The sequence below is a fragment of the Cydia pomonella genome, chromosome 5 (assembly GCF_033807575.1).
Source record: "Cydia pomonella isolate Wapato2018A chromosome 5, ilCydPomo1, whole genome shotgun sequence".
NCBI classification, from domain to species: Eukaryota; Metazoa; Arthropoda; class Insecta; order Lepidoptera; family Tortricidae; genus Cydia; species Cydia pomonella.
In genome coordinates, this window is record NC_084707.1 from 24,087,668 (window position 1) to 24,104,550 (window position 16,883).

At 40.0% G+C, this 16,883-nt stretch overlaps 1 protein-coding gene across 1 annotated transcript; it reads left to right on the forward strand.

Moving 5' to 3' along the window:
* Positions 1–747: 747 nt before the first annotated feature.
* LOC133518247 (lymphocyte antigen 75-like) lies at positions 748–13,841 on the forward strand. Its single transcript, XM_061851879.1, has 5 exons — positions 748–1,108; positions 2,393–2,530; positions 3,362–3,544; positions 6,040–6,288; positions 13,264–13,841. The coding sequence occupies exons 1-5, from the start codon at positions 1,090–1,092 to the stop codon at positions 13,458–13,460; spliced, it is 786 nt and encodes a 261-aa protein (XP_061707863.1). The 5' UTR covers positions 748–1,089; the 3' UTR covers positions 13,461–13,841.
* The last annotated feature ends 3,042 nt before the right edge of the window (positions 13,842–16,883 follow it).

Here is a 16,883-nt window from a genome sequence, read left to right on the forward strand (position 1 = left end):
AATATCGGTTGAAAAAATGGAGGTAATTCTCAATTCATCAGAACCCCTAGTGTAATTTTTTCGATAGCGAAACGTGACGTACGCTTTTGCGTTAAGTCTCATTTTATATGGGATTTTGAGTTTCCAAAACGTCCCGCTTGGCGCGCTGTTTCTAAATCCCATACAAAATGAGCCTTAACGCAAACGGGTACGTCATGTTTCGCTATCGAATAAATTTACACTAGGGGTACTGCTCACCGATTACTCGAAAACTAATACTAATTTCGAAAATTATGTTTTATGTGTAAGGGTATGCTTTCTTGTCGGTCACATTGTCATCAAGTCAATATCTGTTAAGGGGTTTTTGGGACACCAGTCTAGGGAACATCTCAAATAGCGAGTACAGTGTTTTTGAAGTAATACGTGAATTTGCTGTCGAAAATTACCATTTTGCGAAGTACACCTGCTGATGAAAACCATAAAATGTTGGCATTTTGAATTGTGAAATCGGACCTTTTCTTATTAAAGATTATCAATTGTCTTCCCTACAAAAACCATTATATGCTATTCACTTGCTTGTTATATTCATGTTTAAATGAAACACTGTCCAGTACAAATTAGATTTAAATTTTCTGAACATTTTTGCCTGTTTCGCAAGTAATAATACATTTCATAAATTGTTCGGGTATTACGAAAAATTATGAATAACCGCTAGTTGTGCGGAAGTTACGCCATCTTTTGGTACGACTAGCTACCAACTTGCAAAAAATTACTGTAAAATTTTAATTAAAAATTAAAAGGGAAAATTCATGAATGGAAAAAACGCTAGAGGAAAGATATGATTGTGGGCAAATGATATAACAAGTCAACCACGCTAAATTTACACTGACTTGGCAGATACAATTACCCATTTGTCGGAGAACTAGGCATGAAAACTTATCGTGGTTTGACTCTAATAGATGATTAAGTGTTACGTTTAAAATAGTACGTCTATGATCGACAGGGCGGTACTGCGCAGCTAGTGCGCCCAACTCTGACTACGTGTACAGGCCAGAAGTGGACGCGTGGCTGCGCCTGCACACGGTGCCCGCCATCTGGTCGGACGCGGGCATGCGCTGCTACCTCGAAGGTATATTATATTCTAAATTGACCAAGTGGGTGACTCTTTGCGAGTTTGAAGGCCAAGCTGAAGGCTCTATAACCAACATTGGTGAACAGCCACACATTGTTAGCTACTAACTGTTGCCTATTAGTATTATCACAAAATTACCCACATCAAGCCTACCTACGAGTACTTGTCATGTTTTGTAGACTATTAGGATAGACCAAGGCGTCGGTTTACAAGGCGAATGGTATCCAGATTATTTAATACGGGTATTAATCCGTTGTTAATTTGAATATTGCATTGATATTAGCACACTAAAATTGCAACACACGTCTCTCCTCTTAGCCTGCGACGCCAATCATAAGAAATATTTTAATTCACAATAGCGGTGGCAGCTTGGTTCCATTTTTATCACCTGTCACTATGCCCATCACTTTCGCGCTTACTTATTGCTTAGAACGTGATAGGCATGGTGACAAATGATAAAGAGCCGACCATCATAGCCCTACAGATTATTTTAGTCTAATCCGATTCGCCCTGTGATCCGATTCACCTCGGTCGACCCTACCTACATACGAAAACGTATGGTAGACAGTGTAATACAAAGTGTAATTAAAATAGTGGGGATTCTGATTAGGAAAAAGTAGAAGAAAACATCTTTTGACGCGAAAAATGTTTGATCTTTGTATGGACTATGGAGGGTTGGCCAATGGTTGGATAACCTGCTCCATAGAACAATATTTCTTTTCGCGTCAAAAAATATTTTCTTCTACTTGTTCCTAATCGGAATACGATACAAAATATGCCGTTCAACGCATACCCGGCATACCTACTATTTTTGTAACACCCTGTATGTATACGTTTGCTGATCCACGGTCTCCATCTTACTAAATCGGTTTTAGTTTCGGCTTCCGTTTAAAAAATGAGCAAAAAATATGATAGGTATACAGGGTGACCTTAGCCATTGGACAAACCTTGAAATCCCACGTAGGGTTACTTCTCAGGAATGCTCTGGCGTTAATATTTTTTTAATTAGAACAAAGGATAAAAAAATATTTGCAATAATCAACAACAAAAAGAAACACACTGCTGCACTAACACATATATGCTGCTCCAAAGTAAAAAATGGTAATTTGTTAATTTCTTCGAAACCGCTACACCGGTTGTTATGATACTTTGTACACTGGTTCTAAATACCCTAATGCATATGTACATGTCGGCTTTGTCATTGGACCACACCATTAGCCATTGGGCTAGAAACACACTGTATATTTCTAATGGAACTTCCACACTGATGTAAATTTGCAGGTGGGACGTTGGCTTCACCGACGACCATCGGCATGGCACAGGTGATGTCAGCCATGATGGCCGAACACAATCTGACGCGCAGCATCTTTACCGGGATAAACTCCATCTTGACCGCGAAAAACTTCAAGTCTCTTGACGGTAAGCTACAGAGGCAGTAGCAGCTTAGTAGAGTTCGTGCCATCCACGATGACGTGCAGATTTGTCAAATCTAACCTTTAATAACATGACAATTCTAGTCAAGGCATGCGTCTTCGTGAATGACACGATCTAAATGTACGGTCGCGGAAATTGATTCTTTAGCAACTTGCGGTTCAAGTAAATTTGGCTGTACATACTTATGGTAAGAGCTGTCCATTGTAACGTGACACGTTAACTGCTAAAGAATCAATTTCCTCGACTGTACATGTGTCAGACAAGATGCTACCAAATAATTAGCAGAATTAGCGTTTTGAAAGTGTTTTTTTATCAAAATAGACTACGTTTTGCTAATCGTCAATAGAGTCCCAGGCTTGTGTTATGTATGGGTACTAGACATCGATATATGTATATCACATACGTACAGTTGCGATCGTGACCCACAACTGGTCTGGTCAGAAGATCAGCGCTGACCAGTCAGAATTATACTGAGGCGAGCCCATTCCATGTTAAACAATGTCAAAATGTTTTAGTCTTTTTTTTTTGTAATATATACACTTCTATATGTAATTTAAGTTTTTATTTTTCTTTTATTTTATTTATTTGGGGCATCAACAGCAATACAAAAAATAATACATAGCATAGTGAACAGGAAACATAGCCAATAACAGATGTCCACATAAGAAAATATATAGAAACCATCCATAACTCATTCGTGATAAAACACAAATATTAGCCCTTACCGGAATTCGAATTCGGGACCTCCAGCTTCATAAGCAGAGTCACTTCCAACTAGGCTAGACTAGGCCGTCAAAGGTGTCCGGTTGTTGACAGGAGTGCTGGTCTCCAATATCCCTCTACCCTGGGCTGACGGTCAGCCGGACGACGCGAACTCGGACGAGGACTGCTTGGTGCTGACGAGCGCGGGCGAGCTGGCTGACATCAGTTGCGAGAGCTTGCTGCCATACTTCTGCCGCAAGGAGAACAAATGCGGTGCCAAGGACAATGGTGACTGTTATTCATTTTAATAATGTAAGAGTAACTAACGTTGAAGTAGTATTGCCATACACCGGCAATAATACATCATATTTAACCACTCACTTGCTTTTGTTAACTGTAGTTACCAGCTGTCACTCTTATTTTATTATAATAATGTGGTTAAAGAATTTGAATGGAGGTAATAATAAAATAAATTTTTAATAAAATAAATTTTTATTGGCATTAAGGGAAGTACATTTTAGTGTTGAAGTCCCTGACTTCAGTACCCCTAGTGTAAATTTAATCGACATCATAACGTGACGAACGCGTTTGCGTTAAGTCTCATTTTGTATAGGATTTTGAGTTTCCAAAACGTCCCGCTTGGCGCGCTAGGGGTACTGAGCTAGGTAAAAACCTGTGTTACAGAAGTCAGTGTCCTCTCCCAAACATAATAGTAACTATTAAGACATTTACCATTTTCATTTTAGACTTAAAGTAGATAATTAAGGCTTGTTTTAATACTAGAAAACAAATGCCATTCTAATAAGGATACAGTGCAATTTATTTTACGTTTATATTTTTTTGCGTAGATGTGTGTGTGTGTGTGTTTGTGTGTGTGTGTGTGTGTGTGTATGTGTGTGAGTAAATCAGGGAAAGATGCTTTCAGTTTGTACATAGTCTAGTGTCAGCAACCAGGACTTAAGTTTTTCCTTACACTCATGTTTATTTAGGGAATAAATGTTTAGGGTTTTGTTAGAGGTCACTGAAATATGAAGCATGTGAATGGATAAACAAACAAAAAATGTGAAATTAATACAAAATTCTCGGTTCAATCGCAGCACAACCTGACCTACGGAATTATTTTTTGGGAAAATTCTGTAGATGTACAAAGTACTTTTCTTTTACAAAAGAAATGTGTACGTACTATATACATACGTATAGCGAGCAATCACTTCCAAGTGTATTTAAAGACAAACGGATACACACTCTTACGGATATTGATGTACTTGAGCTTTGTCTTTTCGTTAAGAATAATTTCGAATATTTTTCTAAAGTCTTCATCAAGAGATAATCTAAGGGAAAAATACATACTTACTTACTTACTTACTTACTGCTGTGGCGCAGCGACCCGAAGTGGATCTTGGCCTCCGACACCAAAGACCGCCATGCTTCTCTGTCCAAAGCCGTTTCTGTCCAATCGACGGCGCCGAGTTCGCTAAGGTCTGGACCGAAGACCGTCTGGACGCCCTAGGTACCGCTGGAGAGATGAAGTGCAAAAAGACCTTAGCGAACTCGGCGCCGTCGATTGGAAGGGAAAAATACAAGTATAACTTAATGCCTCCAAAGAAAAATACGCGCTAATAGGCTATATATAATATATAGGTCATATTGAGCAACTTTTACTATCGGACCGACCCCGAAATCGCCAAAAAAAATTACTCTCCCATTCAAAATGTCAAGGTCAGACAGCCAAAATGTATGAAACAGGCAATTCCTTCGCGATTTCGGGGTTCGTCTCATACTAAAGGTTGCTCAGTGTGACCTATATATTCATCACCCCGTAAATTATTGCAGGTGACTAAATAAACATCCTGTATAGTTGTTATTTATTTTTAAGTCTATAATCTGTACGGTCGTAACGAGCAATTTTGATACATTATTTATATTTAACACCTTTATGTACATACACAGTTTACAATAAAGCAATTACTTACAACATACTTCTACTAAACTGTACCCCTAGTGTAAATAAATTCGATTTCCAAACGTGACGTACGCGTTTGCGTTTAGTCTCATTTTGTATTGGATTTCGAAAGAGCGCGCCAAGCGGAACGTTTTGGAACCTCAAAATCCTATACAAAATGAGACTTAACGCAAACGCGTTCGTCACGTTATGATGTCGATCAAAGTTACACTAGGGGTACTGAAATAATTGTCATATAATAAGAAAAAGTGACCAAGGCCTCCAGTGCCCCAGGCTGGAATCTAACCAGCGTTCTCTGCTATCGCAGCAGGTGCCTGAGCCACTCGGTCACCGTGGTCACGGCAGCATTGATCGATTTATTTTATTTTTTATTTTTATAATTTAATATGTTCTAATACTTCTAATAGTATTGATTGGCAGCGCCATCTCTCTCGCTAGCTCGGTATCACCTGAGTTGATCCAGTTAGAAGGTATGAACCATACTGTTCTACCTTAGGGGTGGCTAGGGGGCGCCATAAGGCTTCAGTAAGAAATGCATATACTTGAAAAAATCGATCAATGCTGCCGTGACCCCGGTGGCCGAGTGGCTCAGGCACCTGCCGCGATAGCAGAGGACGCTGGTTCGATTCCCGCCTGGGGCACTGGAGGCCTTGGTCACTTTTTCTTAGTATATGACATTTATTTCAGTTTATAACTTATATAGTAGTGTTTCTACTTCAAATATAAACAAATTAAAATATTTTCTGAAAATAATTTAATTTGTTCTAATACTTCTAATAGTATACTTCTACTAGTTGCAAAAATAAAACCTTATACTAATTGGATCGGTTGTCAGGGTACGAGTGGGAGCCCCGCACGGGGAGCTGCTACAAGTTCCACCGGACTGCAACGACCTGGTGTAAGGCCCTGGCCACGTGCCACGCCGAGGGCGGACGTCTGGCCATCATCAACAATCCGACTGAGTCCGCTGCGCTTAAGGAAACCATTCCAAAGAATAAGATTATTGGGGCGTATGATGTAGATTATGCCTTTATTGGATTCAAACAATATTATGATGACGAATGGGCTACAATTAATGGTAATTGCTTTATGTATTTAGGAAGTTTTTACATTTAACTTGCAATGTAGATAATAGGTATACAAAGTCTTCTATAGCTTAAAATCATTTTATAACTATGTAAACCTAAATGTACCTATATTAATATCAGTCGCTACTGTGTTCGGGCATTGTAATCTTTTAATATGAGGGTAAGTCGTTCCGGAGCAAATTCGGGGGTAGACAAGAAACCGACTGACGTTCTCCTACCTCGGCTCGGGCGCGGCCTGCAACGCATGTCGTCTGTGCGCTATTATTTCCAAAAATCGGTATTTCGGTGTTTTCGGCGAACAATCAGTTTTGTGGTGCTTTGTATTGACCTCTCAAGGACCTGGAAGTGCTAGCTAGCTGAAGAAGGCCCAGGATCTTCAGAGTTATCGGAGTGTGCTCAAGGTTAGTGACTATATCCCATATTGAATGAGTGCAATGCCTGTCCAAAAGTTTTAATATGCTAGGGAACCTAGGACCAGCTGAGCTATCGAAGGGTTCATACGTGAACATAAAATTTTGGTCCATCGAAACGGATAGGTTTTCATAAAAAGGCGTTTAGCTTAGGGCAGCCATCTTGTAACGGTAAAATCCTTGTCCAAGAAGGCACATTTTGTTTTGTCATTCATTCATTTCGGTTTAACTAAATAAATTCTTAAAAGTAATATCGGTTAAGATGGCTAAGATTTTCGCCAGTAAATTTAAAGTTAAATACGATTGGTTTAAAAATACTTTGCAAATAATTAGCAGCAAAAGTTATAGTTCTACCGTAATTTCGGCACGGTTACGTAAATTAGAGGAATATTTTAATGCGTTAACGGAAGCGTATGAAAATATATTATGTGCGGAACTGAGCGAGGATATTGTTGCTAACTATGATGAAAAATATAAGGAGGCCACAGATGCCTACAATCAGATAGATGCGGTGGCGGCGGCCTATCCTAACTTGGACGGTACCCACTTGCCAACGGAGAGCGTTGCTTCATCACGGCTACCTCGGATTAATTTAACATCCTTTGACGGCGACGTATTTTCATGGACGAGCTTTATTAGCCTGTTTACCTCACTAGTTTTGTCGCGCAAAGATATTTCTAAAACGGAGAAATTTCATTACCTATTTTCTAATTTAGAAAAAGAACCACAAACGCTGATAAGGCATCTGCCTATGATAGATAGTTCATTAGATACGGCAATGGATATTCTCAAGGCTCGTTATGAAAATAAACGGTTGCAGGCGGATTCATACATTTCTCGGGTCTTGCATTTACCGGTCCTTAACAAAAGTTTGGGCCTTAGGGCAAAAATCTTAAATCCATTGTTAGAATCGACGCGGGCTTTAAAAAATCTCGGCCTTCCGGTGGAGCAATGGAGCTATATGTTGTTGCATATAAGTCTGACGAAGTTACCTTTAGATATTAAGACACGGTTTGAACAAAAATACGGCGGTAATAACTTGGAGTTACCTACTTTCGATCAGTTAATGGAATTTCTACAGAACGAGTGCAGATTAATAGACACGGCTTCGGCGGAACCAGTATTGACTTGCAACGACCACGCACGTAAACCCGGTCGTTCGGTGCATGTGACAGAGCGCAATAACAATAATAATAATCATCATAAGTCGGAATGGCCGAATACGCGTAACAACAATTCACATAAGGCTGCTAACTGTGCGTACTGTCAATTATCGGGCCACAATATAAATAATTGTTATAAGTTCGCAGATATATCTACCTACAATCGCAAGGATTGGGTAAAAAATAATGGGTTATGTTTTCGATGCTTTGGGAATCATACGGCGGCCGCGTGTACTCGGCAAGTACCATGTAATCGATGTGGTAACGCAGGTCACGATAAGTTACTTTGTACAATGTCCATTGCGCGCTCAGACCCGCCGGTGGATAATGAGCAGCGTTCGAGACACGCGTTGGTTAGTTCGCAACGCAATGATTACGGGGGCGGTCGGCGTTCACCGAATGGACATTATCGCGATGATCGAATGCACCGACCCTCCAGTTCTTCGGATAATGGAGTTGATAGTCGTATGCGTAAATTAATGAGTAGTTACGAATGTGACAATGCGGCTGGTAACACAACGGAACGTGACGATCGGCGAAGTTCGGAATCGGGAAATCGGGAGTCGGACCGTTCAATTTCTAGGAGTGCGCAAAATTCGGGTAATCACCGTAACTTGCGCTCTCAGAATGGTTTCCAACAATAGCAATTACAGTGTTGTAATGTCGCTTCGGTACCACAATTAGTAAATAATGTTATTCTACCTACGGTTGTTATCGAAGTCAAATCGGCTACTGGTAACTTTGTTCAGTGTTTGGCTCTTTTGGATTTGGGAAGTCAAAGTACATTAATAAAAAGTGATTTGGTAGCATGCTTGGGATTGAAGCGACATTACTGTAAAACACCTCTATCAGGTGTCGGAGAATTACCTTATAATGACGGAACCCACATTGTTGAGTTTCATTTTAAATCGGAAAATAAGAAATGTTTACTATCAGCCACGGCGGTTATATTAAAAAGGCTTACCTCGTATTTGGTTCGTAGGTTACGGACGTTATCGGCAACAGTTAAACTTTCGGGCGGTGATCATAACATGAAACATATCGACGTCATTTTCGGATGTGACGTTTTAGGTAAAATTTTGACCGGTGAAATAATCGATCTAGGTTCGGGCGGCCCGTACGCTTTAGGTACGATTTTTGATTTTGCGGTTTTCGGTCCGGCGCGGTCGGCGGATTTTTATGATTCGGAGTCTACTTGTGATAATAATAATTATGTCGGTATCACGCTTATCGAAACTGTTGAAAGGTTCTGGCGGTCAGAGGAACCACCGTCGGCGACCATAATGAATCCGGCGGATTTAGAATGTGAAAACTTGTTTACGACTACTACGTCGCGGGGTTTGGATGGTAAATATACTGTTCGATTACCATTAATATTGGGTCATCAGCAGCTAGGTGATTCTATGGAAGTTGCGTTACGACGTTTCTTGGCCATAGAACGTCGAATGAAACGGCAACCGGACAACTCGGCCATATGGCGGTTTCGGCTTTTGATACTGAGTCGAAACAAGAACATTATTTTTTATGCCACCATGGAGTGTTCGAAAAATCTGGGGATGAACGGATTCGTGTTGTTTTTAGTGGTCGCGTTCAAACTACGACAGGCGTATCACTAAATGATTGTTTGTATTCGGGGCCAAGATTACAAAGTGACATTACGGTGATCATAAATAACTTTCGTTTGCCACGGTTTGTTTTTACCACGGATGTAAAGATGATGTTTCGACAAACATGGGTACATGCGGACGATCGGAAATATCAACTTATATTCTGGCGTGCGTCACCTGACGAGCCGCTGCTTATTTATGAATTAACGACAAACACTTACGGTTTAAAATCTAGTCCTTTTGTCGCTATCCGGTGTTTACATCAGTTGGCTAACGATGAGGAAAATAGATATCCTCGCGCATCGGCATTGCTACGTAATAATAGCTATGTGGACGATCTCAACGGCGGAGCCGACACGTTGGAGGAGGCGATGTCCTTACGGAATGAGCTGGTATCTCTTATGAATACGGCCGGCTACGGCCTTAGGAAATGGGCATCTAATGATGTCAGACTATTAGATGGGTTACCGGTAGATCACCTCGAAACTCCTCATTCGTTTGACCCTGACATGGACGGTTCTAGTTTCATCAAGGTTTTAGGGATCCAATGGGATCCAAAATATGACGTATTTACCTATCGACTTAGTCTACCGGATCCAGGAGTAATTACTCGGCGATTTATCTTATCTTTATCGGCGCGGCTTTATGACCCTTTGGGGTGGGTATGTCCGGTTGTATTTCGAATTAAATTACTATTGCAAACTCTTCTTGGTACCTTTGACAATTCACGCAAGGTCGAATGGGACGCTCCGGTACCAGAAGAGGTAAAACAAAAATGGCAAGAGATATTATCGGACTTACCTAATCTGCGAAGAGTATCAATACCTAGGTGTCTCAAGTTTGATAACAATGCTACATATTCAATTCACGGGTTTTCGGACGGCTCATCACTCGGTTTCTCAGCGGCGGTTTACTTACGATCGGTTAACACAGACGGGACGGTCCTCGTGCGGCTACCAATACCTAGGTGTCTCAAGTTTGATAACAATGCTACATATTCAATTCACGGGTTTTCGGACGGCTCATCACTCGGTTTCTCAGCGGCGGTTTACTTACGATCGGTTAACACAGACGGGACGGTCCTCGTGCGGCTACTCATGGCGAAATCTCGATTAGCTCCATTGAGGACTAAGCACACAATTCCGAAGAAGGAATTAAATGGAGCGGTTTTATTGGCTACTCTTATTAACCATCTCACCTCCTCGTTAGAGCGTGATATAAGGTTAAGTGAAGTAATCGCTTGGTGTGACAGTACCATTGTTTTAGCGTGGTTAAAAACCCCGCCATACAAATTACAAGTATATGAAGGAAATCGAGTTTCACAAATAATAACCTCCAAATCAGCTATCATTTGGCGACATGTCCCAAGTGAATTAAATTGCGCGGATGTCGCGTCGCGCGGATCCACGGCGAAAGAATTGCTGCAGCACCCGCTATGGTGGGAGCCGTGTTGGCTGCGAGACACCCCTGACCATTGGCCTGGTCAGTGCTCGGATTTCCCGGCGGATATGCTACCCGGTATACGGACCACTTCGGTTAACGTTTGCACTTTATCGGTTTCGGATTTTGACTTAATGGATCGGTTTAGTTCATTTGAAAAGCTAATAAACGTCACGGCTTATTTACTACGGTTTATTCGGCATTGCAAAAATAAGGATAATAAATGCGGTAATATTCATATATCAGTTTCGGAGCGCAGGGACGCTACTACATGTTTAATACGGTTAGTACAAGATCGGCATTATAAGTCAGAGACGGCCTTATTACGGGAAAATAAACAGATAAACAATACATTACGGCGGCTAAATCTGTTTTTAGATAAAAACAATTTAATTCGGGTCGGCGGTAGAATTGATGCGTCCGGACTACCATATAACGCGCGGCATCCAATTTTGTTACCGGGCAAAAATCGGTTTACGGAACTATTAGTTACTCATTATCACAAGGTATATTGCCACATCGGGGCAAACTCACTTGAATCTATTTTATCCTGGACATACTGGATAGTCGCCGCGCGGCGGGTAACGAGGAGTGTAACCTTCAAATGTATAGCGTGTTATAAGGCCCGGCCGCGATCGGTGCAACCTTTCATGGCGGACTTACCCCCCGATCGGGTAAAATGCACACGAGCATTTCTCGGCACGGCAACAGATTTCGGCGGTCCATTTTACATAAAATCTAGTAGCCTTCGTAATGCAAAAATAGAGAAGTGTTTCCTTTGCATATTTGTTTGCCTAAGTACTAAGGCTGTCCACTTGGAAGTAGTTAGTCAATTGTCGGTTGAGGCCTTCGTTGCGGCGCTTACGCGTTTCGTATCTCGGCGTGGACTACCAAATTTATTGCGGTCAGATTGTGGTACAAATTATACGGGCACTAACAAATACTTAAAGGAACTGTACTCGTTCCTGCGGCAAAAACAACCTGAGATTGACCGGGAATGTGTTAAGCGCGAGATTAAGTGGCTGTTTAATGCACCGTCAAGTCCAAATCACGGCGGCTTATTCGAGGCGGCAATTAAGTCTGCAACAACTGGCGACCTTTTTCTCCAGGGTTGAAGCGGTGATGAATTCACGACCATTATGCCCTCTAAGTTCGGATCCGGCTGATCTAAGTGTATTGACTCCAGGTAGTTTTTTGATAGGGGAACCTTTGGTAGCGCTCCCGGAATACCCGTATACGGAAGTTAAGGAATCCCGTTTATCTCAGTTCCAACGGATACAAAAGATGACCCAACATTTCTGGATACGGTTTAAAAATGAGTATCTTCATACGCTTCAGCAACGCTATAAATGGACCTCTCATACGGAACCACCTAAATTAAACGATTTAGTATTGATAAAAGAAGATAATTTAGTCGCGCTTAATTGGAGGCGCGGACGTATAGTTCGGCTGCTGCCAGCTAAGGATGGAATCGTTCGCGTTGTTGAAGTTAAAACACAAAACGGTGTCTTATTAAGACCCGTTTCCAAACTCTGTAGGCTACCTATAGAAGATTAGGAACCAAGGAGGCCTTGGTTAGGCGGTGGGATGTTCGGGCATTGTAATCTTTTAATATGAGGGTAAGTCGTTCCGGAGCAAATTCGGGGGTAGACAAGAAACCGACTGACGTTCTCCTACCTCGGCTCGGGCGCGGCCTGCAACGCATGTCGTCTGTGCGCTATTATTTCCAAAAATCGGTATTTCGGTGTTTTCGGCGAACAATCAGTTTTGTGGTGCTTTGTATTGACCTCTCAAGGACCTGGAAGTGCTAGCTAGCTGAAGAAGGCCCAGGATCTTCAGAGTTATCGGAGTGTGCTCAAGGTTAGTGACTATATCCCATATTGAATGAGTGCAATGCCTGTCCAAAAGTTTTAATATGCTAGGGAACCTAGGACCAGCTGAGCTATCGAAGGGTTCATACGTGAACATACTGTGATCATCAAATATGTAATAATGAGCTTAATATTTCACTATATTAAGTAAATATAGTGAAACTACTCAAGTATAGTCCAAAATCTAACAGCTCATAGAAAAGTAACGAAATGCTTAGATCTAAAGTATAATGAAATTATCTATGTCGGTCTGCTCTGCTTTTTAGGCTAATTGATGTAAATTTCTGAATACCTACCATGCTAAATTAGGCTGTTTTTGCGAAGATTTCAAGTGCACTAGCGCCTTAAGAAACAAAAATATCATAAAAGCAAATCAGTTAGACACAGATATTAATAATAATCGGTGTTAAAAAAAACATTGCTCTAACTTCAAAAACCACGGAGGAAACAGTCGAATACGTATGTATAGGGAATGACCACTCCTGTTGCCTCTTAAATGTTTCTTTCTATTGACAGGTGACACTCTCGCCAAAGCAGGTTTCGAAAAGTGGTCAAACGGCGAGCCGAACAACCCAGGAACTGAGTGCTGTGGCTCCATCTACCGAAACGGATTGCTCAACGACGCCCAATGCGAACTAGAATTTCCATTTATTTGCGAGTTTACGCCTTAATATAATCGGACCTGTTTGCCTATAAATCGTTTTTTTTATACCACGTCGGTGGCAAACTAGCATACGGCCCGCCTGATGGTATGCAGTCACCGTAGCCTATGGACGCCTGCAACACCGGAGGTATTACATGCGCGTTGCCGACCCTTTAAAAACCTGTACACTCCTTTATTGAAGAACCCCATACTGTAGCCCCTCGGGAAAACCTCGGCAGGAAGTTCATTCTACAGCCGGAGTGTTCGCGGGAGGAAATTCCTCTTAAACAGAAAAGTAGCTACTGCATGTAATTGCATGATTTCTATAATAATCTAAATTGCATTTTTTTCTTATTTACTGCATGTTAATTATAATATGTAATGTTTTGAAAAGATGTGCCCCGCCGAGTTTCTTGCCGGTTCTTCTTACCCTCCTATTGAGAGGGATTTAAAATTTAAATCTTCTCGGGTCAGAGGTGTAGGGTTGGAGCCGGTGTAGCTTTATTTGACGTTCATAAGCGCATTTTAATATGCCTACTTGAATAATAAAATATCTTTAAGGAGCACAAAAAATACTTCCATAATTATGTAATGACCTCCGAAATAATTAGTTTTTGTTGATTAGTTTTTCATGCCATTTATCTTTGTTACACTCGTTGTTGAACATAAGCTTGTCCCTTTCTCTCGTGTGCTTATTAGCACGTGCACATCTCTCGCTTGCCTAGGCGCGACTATAGAGCATTCTGTACAATTGTCATAAGTTAAGTGCTTCAATTATGGAGCGTGTATAACCTATCTATGATTATAATATCACTGAGTACAACCAAAAGTATTTAGGTATTGCAATAGAAAAGTTGTGTTTACTAATAACGTGCTTCTTACGTTTCGGGTAAGTAAGTAAATATTCTTTATTATATTACAATTAAAAATAGACAGGAAATGAAAAACACATAAAAGTTAGGTAACAACAGGCGGTCTTATCGCTAAGAACCGATCTCTTCCAGACAACCTTTGGGAAGCAGGAAACTATGAACTTACAACATTGAACGGATAGTGTCGTTATACATATAATTCAACAAAATGAAGACGCAAACAATATAATACATACCTACATACTAATAAAATAAATACATATATACATATTATACAATCATAAATAAAGGCAAGTTAAGGCAGCGAAAGGTAATGAGGGTTATTCGCGGACGGTCTAGAACGCAAAATGACTAGTGTAATATTTTACCTACATCGGTTATAGTCTACCGCTCTAACGGACTAGAACGCAAAATGCCCACATAATTTTTTCCGTTTTATCTTAAATTTATAGCGAGGTCGACGGAGCCCCGCTACCGCGGGGCTCCTATTCTGTACTGTTTGGGCTTCAGCCATTTGAAGATACCTAACGAACCTAACCTACCTATATAAAATGTTGTGGTCATTTTGCGTTCTAGACCGTTTGCGATGTAGACTAATAGCGATATAAACAAAATATTACAGTAGTCATTCTGCGTTCTAGACCATCTGCGAATGACCGGGTAGTCTTCAAAAGATTTTTGAAAAGGGGAAGGGATTTAGCACGTCTAATGTCTAATGTCTAATGGTAAATAATAAATGGACATTAACAGGAAAACGATAGTTTTATTATTGTTAAAAATGTATGTGATATAAATATTTTAACGTATTTATGATAATTATTGTAACTACTGAGCTCAGTGATTGTGATTGGGGGGTCACGGTCGAGTTATAAACTTATAGATAAAGTACAATTCACGCAAAAAATACATACTTATGATTCACTACACAGTGAAATAAAAAATTATAAATATAAATTAGATTCCAGAAATCATTTTTTTTATTATTTGACAGCTTTCATTGTTAACCAAGGGATAAAAGACACTCATTTTAGTCGAGGTTGTTTCACATTTGTCTTTCACTTAAACCCTCTACTTTTCATTTCGAATACGAGGAATGTAAAATATATGTGTATTTAAAAAAACATAACTAAGTTTAAACTTATTTAATATTTGCTGAGGGCAGGTACTTTCAAACAAACATTTAGGTAAAAGTGTCGTATTTATGGAATGGGAAGTTAAATGGACCATTTCAGGGTTCCGTACCTAGTCAACTGGGAACCCTTCGGTCATTCTCCAGGGTTGTGCCTGCCTCCAAACTCCGTCAAACTGTCGTTAAGAAAGCTGCAATTTGGTATGAATATATAAAACAATTATGCTGACAAAATGGTGAAATAAAATAAAGTTTTTTTTTTTGGGCAGCTACCCAACACGTAAAGAGGGGGTAGTTTTTTTGTCGCTTCAACCCTATGGTCGTTGGATAGGTCTTTCAAAACCAATAACGGTCTTCACGAACCATTTTTTGATAAACATAAGATTTTCAGAAATAAATCCTATTTCAAACCAAATTTTAATTGCTTGTCGTAAAAAATATAAAAAACCGGCCAAGTGCGTGTCGGACCATGACTAATGGTTCCGTACTTTCATACAATACTTTCATACAATTTCATACATAAAAGCCGTATAAGCAAAAAAAACGTATCTTGGCGGCACTTACATCGCTTTAATAAGATCAGTTTTTCAAACTTGTTAATGGCTAAATCGATAATATTCATAATAATTTTCGTAGAAAGTATGTATTAAGCTTTATCAGAAAATGGTATTGAAAAAAAAAATTACAGACGTCCAACAAAATAGGTACCGACTTCACAAAATAGATTCCAAAAGTTTTATGGTCTTCATCATTAGCGCAAGATGCTGTCCGTGAGCAAATGCAATATGTGTTTTCTAAATATTTGACGAGTTTGATCGCATCATTAAATTTTGCCGTGATATATACTAGAACTGAACCGCATTGGGAAGTATTATTCAAATAAAAATATTTAATTTCCAAAAACGGTTCACCGTATTGTCACAAAAAGCAAAATTGGATAAGTGTCATAAGTTTACCTATATTTAAACAAACCGGCCAAGAGCATGTCGGGCCATGCTCAGAGTAGGGTTCCGTAGTTACTCTTCCGTCACAATAAGATAACTGGAGCTTAAAGTATAGTAGATTGTTAACCAAGGGATGAACTGTTGATGTACGTCTTTTTACTATGAAGGGGAAATTTTTTGCGATAACTTAAAAATAGCTAAACTGATCATGTTCGCTATAGTTTTCATTTAACGTCTTTCTTAAGCTCTACTTCCTTGTTTTTTTTTTCATATTTTTTGACCTATGGTTCAAAAGTGAGAGGGGGGACACATTTTTTTTTTCTTTCGAATTGATTATCTCCGAATATATTCACTTTATCAAAAAAATTTTGTTGAAGACCCATATTAGTTTTGAAAGACCTTTCCAACGATATCCCACACTGAAGAGTTGAAGCAAAAAAAAAAATTCCACCCCCACTTTACGTGAGATTTTATTGTACAACTTTGTTGGCTTCATTGATTTATAT

Bases quoted from the DNA above. Each gene is read 5' to 3' on its own strand.
- LOC133518247 (XM_061851879.1), top strand. The intron at 2,531-3,361 runs GTAAGCTACAGA...GGTTGTTGACAG, and splicing joins AAACTTCAAGTCTCTTGACG to GAGTGCTGGTCTCCAATATC. The intron at 3,545-6,039 runs ATTCATTTTAAT...AATTGGATCGGT, and splicing joins CAAGGACAATGGTGACTGTT to TGTCAGGGTACGAGTGGGAG.